The 9,819-nt window shown below is 44.5% G+C and overlaps 1 protein-coding gene across 1 annotated transcript in view; it reads left to right on the forward strand.

The window, feature by feature from the left end:
• EDARADD (EDAR associated death domain) overlaps positions 1 to 9,819 on the forward strand; it is a 38,916-nt gene that overhangs the window by 2,411 nt on the left and 26,686 nt on the right. Inside the window, exons 2-3 of the mRNA XM_006920765.3 lie at positions 1,247 to 1,286; positions 6,124 to 6,182. Of these exons, the coding sequence (XP_006920827.1) occupies positions 1,247 to 1,286; positions 6,124 to 6,182 (99 nt within the window). The remainder of the gene's footprint in view (positions 1 to 1,246; positions 1,287 to 6,123; positions 6,183 to 9,819) is intronic.

Consider the following 9,819-nt stretch of genomic DNA (forward strand, 5'->3'; position numbering starts at 1 on the left):
TTACCTGGTCTTGCTCCTCCGTGTCCGCCCTCTGCACGTCCTTCCTCTGGGTCCTCTGAGGCCCTGGCACGCTCTAGGCCCAGCTCGAATGTCAGTCCCTCCAGGAAACCTGGTCTTGCCCCCACCTGTGTGTTCATCCACGCAGACCCTGTAGATGTTTACTTAACACTGATCCAAAATCTGGGACGCGGAGATCACAGTCCCCTCCCTCAAAAAACTCACAGTCCGTCCCAGGAAGCAGACAGGTACTTTACAAAGAGTCTGGTAAGTGAGGCGCTACAGGCCTTTCCGTGCTCTGGGGAGCAGAATCTGGGGGGAAAATGTTAGACTTTTACGTTCTCTGTGATCGAGGATTGATTTCTTCCGTGGAAAAGGTTGGGAGGCTTTTAGAGGCCCAAAGAAATTCCAGGGAAAGGGGTTTAAAACAAAATCCTTGGTTCCACGTGTTTCTTTTTCTCCTCTCTCCAAGGAAGACGTGGGCTGGCGGCAGTGGACGCGAAGGCCCAGACCAGGGGGTGGAGTGAGCTGAGCTGGGTTAGGCAACAGGATGGGGAAATGGGCCCATCCTCAGCCCTCTCATGGAAGTCTTCAGAGAATGACCTCATTGTATGATGAAGTCCGTGTTTCCAGAACAGTAGATACCTGCGTGTTCGTAGGTGCCAAACAGTGACGCATGTGACCGTAAGAGCTTCTCCGTGACAGCACTCAGCTCCTGCACCAGGGAGACTGTGCGAATCGTGCGTGACGACTGACCGATTTGTAGCTCTTTAACCGTGCGACCGATAGGATGGTCCCCTTTAGAATCTGTTCTCGTCAGCCCGGGACAGAGCTGTGCAGCGGTGAGTGCTGCCCAGCATGCACGGTGTGGACCCCCGTGACTGTCACAGAAATGGGTCCGTCCTCACTGTTCACGAACACAAATGCACCTCACTTCTAAACTGTTGGAAGGAGATGGGGAGACTGGCCCTGCAGACAGGAGAGGAAGTGTGGTCTGGCGGTCAGGGCCGAGGAAGTTAGGTCTCATTCTGTTTTGTGTTCCAACGTGAACGTCTCGTCAACCTCGAATTCATGTCTATCAATCGAGGGTAGAAACAAGCTATGGGTCAGCCCTAATGATGGCCGAAGCGGAAAACTTGCGATGTTTTAAAATCGTGCCTTTCCCAAGACAAAGCTTCCTTTTTCACTTCAGGCTTATAATTGACTATGGTGTTTAAAAATAACTTTCCTCTTTTGTTGGTTTCTCCAGTCAGACAAATATCCCATTCAAGATACGGGACTCCCTAAAGGTACGTACAGTTACTATAACTACTTGAACTTGTGATTATTTTAATATCTTGAACAAAGCAGTAGTCAGAGTAAAATTGAAAAACAGTAACATACCGGTCCATTCGTTCATGACTTTTTGATGATTATCTCAGACATGAATTTTCTTTTTAAAATCTAGAAATTACTTTATAACGAATTAAACATCAAATACCTGGGGTGTTTTTAACATGCATAAAATGAGTTGCAAGTGACAGAACCCTAACTCAAGTTCGTTTTAAAAGGCAGGGAGGGACTCGCTGGCCGCTGCTGGACCCGAGCCAGCCCAGGCTCCATCTCCCCCGTGTTGTGGCTCCGTCTTCTGTGGCGGCCCCGTTCTCGGCAGGCTTTCCCCACGGGGTGGGACGGATGGTCCCTGACACCTCTAGGTCCACTTGGTGCTGCCAGAGGTGGTGGAGAGCGAGGAGCCTTTCCCGCAGCACCCACGGCACAGTGTTAGGGACAGTTGTGGTGTGAGCAGTTTGGCCTTATGGCCGTAGCTGAATCAGTTGGTCATCAGGACATTGGTGTGAGCTTTGCAGTTGTTGGGGAGGCAGGGGGCGCACAGTCATTTCCATCCAAAACACAGGAAAGCAGGCTCTGGTACCAGAGGGCCCAGGGAGGCTTGTCAGGCCCCAGAGCGAAACCAGCTCTGTTTCACCCACGCAGGGACGTTGGGGCACGCTGCAGCCCGGGAAGGTCACCAGGCCTTTGCCTGTCCTCGGCCCCCCGTGGGGCAGCCCATGGGGCTGCGTTCCTTGTTCCTCGGGAAGGCCAGGCTGCTGGCTGTCACGCTGGGGCATTTACCTTGTGCTCAGCCGACAACCCAGAGAGGAAGGGTGGGGTGGGGTGGGGGCAGGGAACAGTCAGATCTGACCAGCTTCAGCGCTGGCACCCCCCGTCCCCACCCGCACTTCCTGGGGAGGCAGGACTTCCCGGCTCACACTGCGTGGGTTTCCTGGCAGTGCCTGCGGTCACAGGTGTCCCAGGGTCCCTGACTGGAGGTGGACGGGGGCTTCTTCCGGGCCCACCTGTGCTTAGGTCTGGGTTCTGCCGAGTCACCCCACCCCCCTTGGTTCCCTGCTCACCAGACTCCCCCCTGCTCCTTGAGATTACGCCATGAGAGTGGCATTCCTTTTGCCTCCTGAGCTTGTCCCAGGGATGGCTGTGACATAGAGAAGGCCAGGCGTGAGCCCCGATCCAGGCTCGAGGGCAGGTTTCTGGTAAGCTCGCTTCCCCTTTCCGCTCCCCACGAATGGCTTCTGAGTGTCCTGAGGACCCCAGTTCGTGGCCAGGCACAGACGAGAGAGGAGTCTTGGGCGGCAGTGAAGGCCCAAGCATATACAGAGAGCTTGTTTCACACGCAGATTCTGAGCCCAGCCGCCCCCAAACCCTGATGGGTGGGTGTGGGGTCCGGCCAGGGAACCTGCATTTTAATGCTCATCTGAGTGGTTGGGATGCAGACCTCACTTTGAGAGCCAGGATAAGAAGCTTCAGGAGCTTGGGGTGTCTGCTGGAGAAGCATGTGGAAGATAGAGCTGAACGCAGCCACACTGGCTTCGAGCGACTCGGCGGTGACTTCAGGTCTCAGGGCCTCAGACTGCTGCTGTCTGCAGCGCAGGGCAGACACGTCGGCATCCACCTCCCATGGCGCTAGCGAGAATTCAGTGGATTGAGTCTGGGACGGCGCCTGGCGCGTGTGAGTGTCAGACAGGTGGGGGGAAATCTGATCAAAGAATTTGAAAATCAGGGCTGAGGACTAACGAAAGCTTTCATAGCAGAGCCGCAGAGGTGGGACTGTTTTAGACAAAGACAGAGCTGCAGTGATTCTGTAATGCAGAGTCATGGTTCGAGCTAACTAAAGATCTTATCATCCTTTCACTGATTTCCTGTTTGCAGAGAAAAAGATTGTTGCTTAGCTACCGGATACTACGGTACTGGTATTGTTGGGTTTCTCCTAGAATTTGAGTTTTAGAAACCTTAATTAAAATGGTGATGAGTTGACAGGTAACGTGGCTGTTAAAACCCTATGCTACATTTTTCTTCTCTGCTTCTTCATGGGAATAGTATGATTAAGCACATAATTTCTCATCACCAGCAAAATACATCACCTTATATGTGATGAACCATGTCCAGAAGTTCAGACACCTCCAAATTTGCATTTAGTAATATAACAATTTGATGTCTGCTAGTATTTTTTTAAACATACCTTAATGGACACAATATCGTCATTAAATGTTTATGGTAATTTTCTTATTGAAGTTGTTTTTAAGGGAAGAAAACCCATATGAATTAGTGAAGAGACTAATTTATAGATTTAAAAGTAAAAGTAATCGAATTATATTAAGCACAATCTCAGACCCCAACATTTAAGTGAATTTTAGGGGCACCTACTTTATTTAGCAGACGAGTCATTTGTAATTAGCTCAAGCAATTTCCATGGCTTGAAGAGTCCTCAAAATTCATTTTCGTAAGCAAATTAAGCTTGTTTCACAGAATCTTCATAATACTTCTGTATATTCTTACTTTATTCTTGGGCAGTAGAAAGCGAAGTTCTTGGTGGGGTCCGAACAGAGTAGGTTAGAATCATGTAGTTCTACCATGAATCAGCTGTGGGAGTTTAGACAATTCCCGAGATCTCATAGGAGACACTGGCTCAGGTGTTCTGAAAGGGATATGACTTCACATTTTGAGAGAAAACTATCTTTGGAACAAGAATTCTGAGTTTTGAGCCACTATTTATAGTGAGGGGAAAATGTACATAAATACATCATTAATCAATCAATTAGATGATTAATCAGGTGATTAATCATCTTAATTTTTTCTGGTATTAATACTCTTTCCTTTTATGGTTCAAAAAATTTTATAGCAAATTTAAACAACTAAAGTCTAGTGAAGTTAAAAAACTAAAGTCGACTGATTCTATTATTAATGATTTTGAGGAATTAAGTGTAGATGATATTTCGGGGGCGTTTTAAAACAATTTGTTCACTAAATTTAGAAATAGTAGTTCAATTCGGAAAAGATGGCGAGAATAAACAAATACTAAAATAATTCAGAAGTAAAAGTGTCTGCTTTAAAGCCAGCAAGCTGACGTGTTATAGATTTCTCACCTTGCAGGTTGCCAGTGTTTTGTTAATAGGTTTTCTTGTTCAAACATGAAGCTGAACACCCGACCGCCTGCATGATTTGCTGTGCGTCCGGGTCCTGCTCATGCTGTAGTACACTCGCTCCCACCCACCTTGGCCAAGACTCTCTTAGGAATCTCTGGTATAATAAACCAAAACTCACCCCCCGAATTATGACACGAATACAACGGTGACCATTCTGCAAACTTCTTTTGCTTTCGTGAAGGGCAGAGGGGAGAGAGAGGGACATGACCGCAGGACTGTTCGCGGCACCACATAAAAAAGTTGCTGTTCAAGTTACCATGATGTTGGGGGCGGAAAAAAATCCCACTTTTACAGAAATGCTGGGTTGACAGTTAGGACGCTAGCCATCGTGAGAAGTCGTATGACTAAAATTACAGGTCCGGTACTTTTTGCTGAGAAGACTCGCACTTTCGTCAGCATCCGGATCTGTGGGGTGCTTGTTGGGTGTCAGATTTCTGGGCCCCTGAGATTCCAGTTGAGGGGTCTGGGGTGGAGCCCGGAGCCCGCATTGTTAATAAGCTGCCCGGGTGACTCAGGCCCATGCGAACGGCAAGCCTGGGCAAGGTCTCCACTGCGCTGGCTTAAAAAGACATCACCTGGAATCTCAGTAACAGATCGTGCTTACAATTTCTCAGGTCCTTTTGTCACAATCGTGTAGGAGGCAATGACTGTACCCCCTTATCTGAATTCATCTCTCAGCCCATCACACAGTACGTGAAGGAATGTTAATGAATATAAAAAATACATAGATAAGTCAACCTTTCGTTCATTCTTAACTTTAGAACTCTGAGTTAAGTGATTTTTCCGCTGAAGGCTCTATCAGTAAAAATTTACACGACAAGAAACATTTCTTTCATGACACTACTTCTGTCGAGTTTTAAGTTGAGAGTGCGACGTTGTGGTTAAAGATTGAAATCTGACAGAATAAAATCCGTGTTTAGTGCATTCGTACAGCCTTCAGCACGCAGTTGGGGAGCTGCTAACACGTCAGCCGGGGAGGAGGGGAGTTCCTGTTAAAGGTGTTTAAACACGTCACATGCATATGGTGCCCCTCTGACCTCCCCGGCAATCCCCACTTTCATAATCCCTGAAATGGTGTGGGTGTCGCTTTCAGGAGGGGGAGCTTGCAAGGCAAGCTAACCCCACTCTCTGTATCTGAAAGGCTTGGATGACACAATGGAATTTGACGTAATGTGGAATTTGACGTAATGTCAACCAGAGGGAAATGGGTTTTGAGGGAAATGGGTTTTGAGCGCCTTTTATTCACGCCATTGGTGGGGGAGGGAGGGAGCCTGCCCTGGGGTCGTGGGGGTGGCCAAACACAGCACACTCACACTGGACAGGTGACATTCAGGGTAGCAGAGGACACCACGCTTTGCAGGGCCCTGTGGGGCTCCAGGCGCTGTAGGGGGGGGGAGGGGTGGGCACTGCAGTGATCCTGGTGCCCGAGGCAGGATGGGCCGGGATGAGTAATTCTGTGGGCTGGCGGGGCCTGAAGCCCACCACGCAGGGGTGGCGTTCAGCGAGGGGGCCTTCTCCGCGGAGGGGTGCCGTTCGCGACCCTCCGTGTCACCAGCCGCCGGGCAGCGAGCGCATCTCCTGGGGTCTTCGTTTCGGCCTCCGCCAGAGCGTGCGCTTCCCTCATCGACCTCTCCGTCTTCTGTCCTAGCCGAGGAATGTGACCCAGTGACTTTGAACCGCCCAACCAATTCTGATGTGCGATGTCAGGTAAGAATCATTTCAGTTATATTTCTACCTTGAGGATACATGCTAATCCAAGTAGATTTTTTAAGAAATTACCTTCTAGAGCTTTAAAAATAAAGAACAGGATTTTTAGATAATAAAATAAGCGATCTTTAAGCATCCCAATAATGTAGCAGAGCCATAGAACTTCTGTTACTTCCAGTAACTGGTAGCTTGAATCCATTCTGTGAAGTGAATATTTGTCTATGCGCCGAAAACGGACAATAAGTGTCAGTGAGTTAAAAAGGAAAGTTGTTTTCTTCCCCATGTAGTTGGTATGCTGTGGATGGGAACTTTTTATTAAGTTACAACATAACCAAATAGTCTAATGCCATTTTTGTAATGTTTTATAAAACTTTTGCTTTTTTCTGGTGTCAGAAGTCAAACTTTAACATCTTATTTTCATTGTCTTTTTCTGAAAAGCGAATACGTTTATTGTTTTCTGGCCATACATGAATGGTTGTTATTTTAAACTTCCGATAGGACAAAAATGTACTGAAAAATGAGAATTACCTGTCTCTCCACGGTTCACCTTTCGAGGTACATTCTTCCAGAAACTTCCTTGGGTCGCCATGCGCTTCAGTTACTGCTTGTTCTCTCCAGTCCATGTTGTTCCCTCACTCAAAGCTCAGTAGCAAAATCGCATCTGCTGACCTACATTTAGAGGATTAAATATCCCGAAGAGCATGCCTTGCTGCTCCTTCCATAAGTTAATTTTTAACAAGACAAATTTGACGCTTAATCTTGGTTTTAAAACATCCGTCTTTTTTTAATTCATTTTTTATTTTTCAATCAGAGTTGATGGTCAGTATTATTTTATATTAGTTTCAGGTGTACAGCTTAGTGCTTAGAAATTTGTATAATTGACGAGACGATCCCCCCAATGATTAATCTGGTACCCACCTGGCACTATGCATAGTTATTCCAATGTTATTGACTGTATTCCCTATGCTGTACTTCGCATCCATGTGAATATTTTGTAACTACCAATTTTTACTTCTTAATTTCTTCACCTTTTCCACCCAGCCCCCCACACACCCTTCCCATTTGGCAACCATCAGTTTGCTCTCTGAACCTGAGTCTGCTTGCATTTTGTTCGTTTATTTCGTTCTTTAGATTCCACATATAAGTGAGATTATATGGTATTTGTCTCTCTGTCTGACTTATCTCACTCAGCATAATACCCTCTAGGGCCATCCACGTTGTTGCAGATGGTAAGATTTCATCCTTTTTTAGGGCCCAGTGATATTCCATTGTATGTTTGTACCACTTCTTTATCCAGTCGTCTGTCGATGGGCACTCAGGTTGCTTTCCTGTCTTGGCTGTTGTAAATGGCGCTGCGGTGAACATAGAGGTGCATATATTTTTTCGAACTTTTTTTTTTTTTTTTTTAGATTTCTTCAGATAAATACCCAGGAGTGGAATTGCTGGGTCATAAAGTAGTTCTGTTTTGAATTATTTAAGGAACTGCCATTCTGCTCCAATTTGCAATCCCACCAACAGTGCATGAGGGTTCCCTTTTCCCCACATCCTCGCCAGCACTTGTTTGTTGATTTATTGAAGACAGACTTTCTGACAGGTGTGAAGTGATGTCTCATTGTGGTTTTAATTTGCATTTCTCTGATGATTAGTGATGTCGAGCATCTTTTCATGTCTCCTGGCCATCTGCATGTCTTCTTTGGAAAAATATGTGTTCAGGTCCTCTGCCCATTTAATTGGATTTTTTTTTTCAGTGTTAAGTTGTATGAGTTCTTTATAAATTTTGCCTATTAGCCCCTAAAATATCAGTCTTAATAAATCATTAATAATGATATTCTTGGATAGCCAATCACTTTTATAATAAAGCAAAGTTATATAATACAGTTGATAAAACAGGTAATGGATTGATAAACATATTTTAAAATCGTCATTGGTGCTACATTAACTTTGATTTGGGGGTGTTCAGTCACCCACCGTGACTATCATATCTTTATTTGTTAATCCGATACTCAGCATTTTCCTTGGAATTACAATCTATTGATTGACTTCGAGACTGATTTATTTTAGTAAACCTAATGTATACCTTTTTCCTTTCTTACAATTTTTAATTCGTTTAACAAAGTTTTGCTCCACATTTTTTTGTGATGTGTTATAGGCTACCTTGAAGATACAAGAATGCTATACGTTTAGTTTGTTTTTGAGGATTTTCCAACACCATTCAAAATTAGGGACAGGATATGCGTTAGGATACTGTTTAGTGTTTTTTCTGATTTGAGTGTTATAGTTCTGGCTATGTGAAGCAAAGACGATCCTAAAAGATGAAAATATAGTTATCAACTAAAAATAGGGGGAAAAACCTGTTTGAGTTTTTTTCAGTTATGTTTTAAAATAGAATGTTTTATATTCCTAAAAGAAAGTAGGCCTGTACCCAGCTATTTCAGTTGGTTATTTTTTCGCATAATCTGTAGGATTTATTCTAACCGCTAGATAGCCAGAAAGGTTCTTTGAAACCACCTTGGCAGATAGAACAAGGAAAGCTCACTAGGAGAGAAACGTTAAAAAACAAACAAACAAACAAAAACCCCAAACTCCATTTTCTATAGCCCAGACATTAAAAGTAAGCCGAAAACACGTTCTTTAGAATATTTAATATTTGCCACGTTAGTGATTTTTATAACTTAAAAACTAAGATCCTCTTCTACGAAGCCTGAAGTTTAGCTGCCTTGTTTGAGCGATGCACAGGAAGAACCGTTATGTGCGGGGATCTAGAATTCAAGTGAGGCTCCTCAGACAAAATTTCATAAAGAACTTTTCCTTTCACTGATGTAAGATCAGCAGCCCATCTCCTGGGGATATCCAACTCTAATGTATTGCAACTTTTCTCAAACAATCAAGTTCGAACTGCTTTAACTACATCCACAAATATATGGCGAGTGATGGCAAAGCAAGCTTTGCTGTAGCCCAGCATCCATGCCAGGAGGGGCCGGAGTTAATAAGACAAACGGTCAATACTAGGATGCTAAGTTAGAGTTAGAGGTGATGGAAGGGGCGACATTTTCCTCTATTCATGTTGTTTATTTGGTTTTACCAAACCGAAGTTTTTTTCGTTTTTGTTTTTTTTTTTTAATTTTAAAAACCGCATTAAATTATTGGCTCATTTAGCTGTGACGAAATACCATACTCATATAAGATGCTATAAGGGAAACTGGGTGTGGGGTATTCAGGAAACCTCTGTACTAGTTCCACAAATTTCTTATAAATCTAAAACTATTCAAAAATAAAAATTCATTTATAAAATCACATAAAGAACGTTAAGAATCTAGAAAAATGAAAAAAACTCATCCGCAGTTTCACCACTCTTAACACAACTTTTTTTGCCATTTTGATGTATTCCTTTATATATTCTATGGCTATTTGTAAAAACTGGAAATAGTTGTATAACTTGCTTTTGTTGTATAAAGTCATCTCACAAACATTTTGCCTAGTTTGCTATAAGGCCTTCCCATCAGTCTGAATGGTTGCGTATCCTCTCTGACACAGAAATAGATTCTGGGGTCTGAGGGCAGGCGAGGGCACGCCTGGTAAAGGAATGGCCCCGACGACAGTCAGTGACAAAGACCGAGCTTCGCCTGGAGCTGAAGGA

Source organism: Pteropus alecto, unplaced genomic scaffold, assembly GCF_000325575.1.
Source record: "Pteropus alecto unplaced genomic scaffold, ASM32557v1 scaffold189, whole genome shotgun sequence".
In the NCBI taxonomy this organism is placed as follows: Eukaryota; Metazoa; Chordata; class Mammalia; order Chiroptera; family Pteropodidae; genus Pteropus; species Pteropus alecto.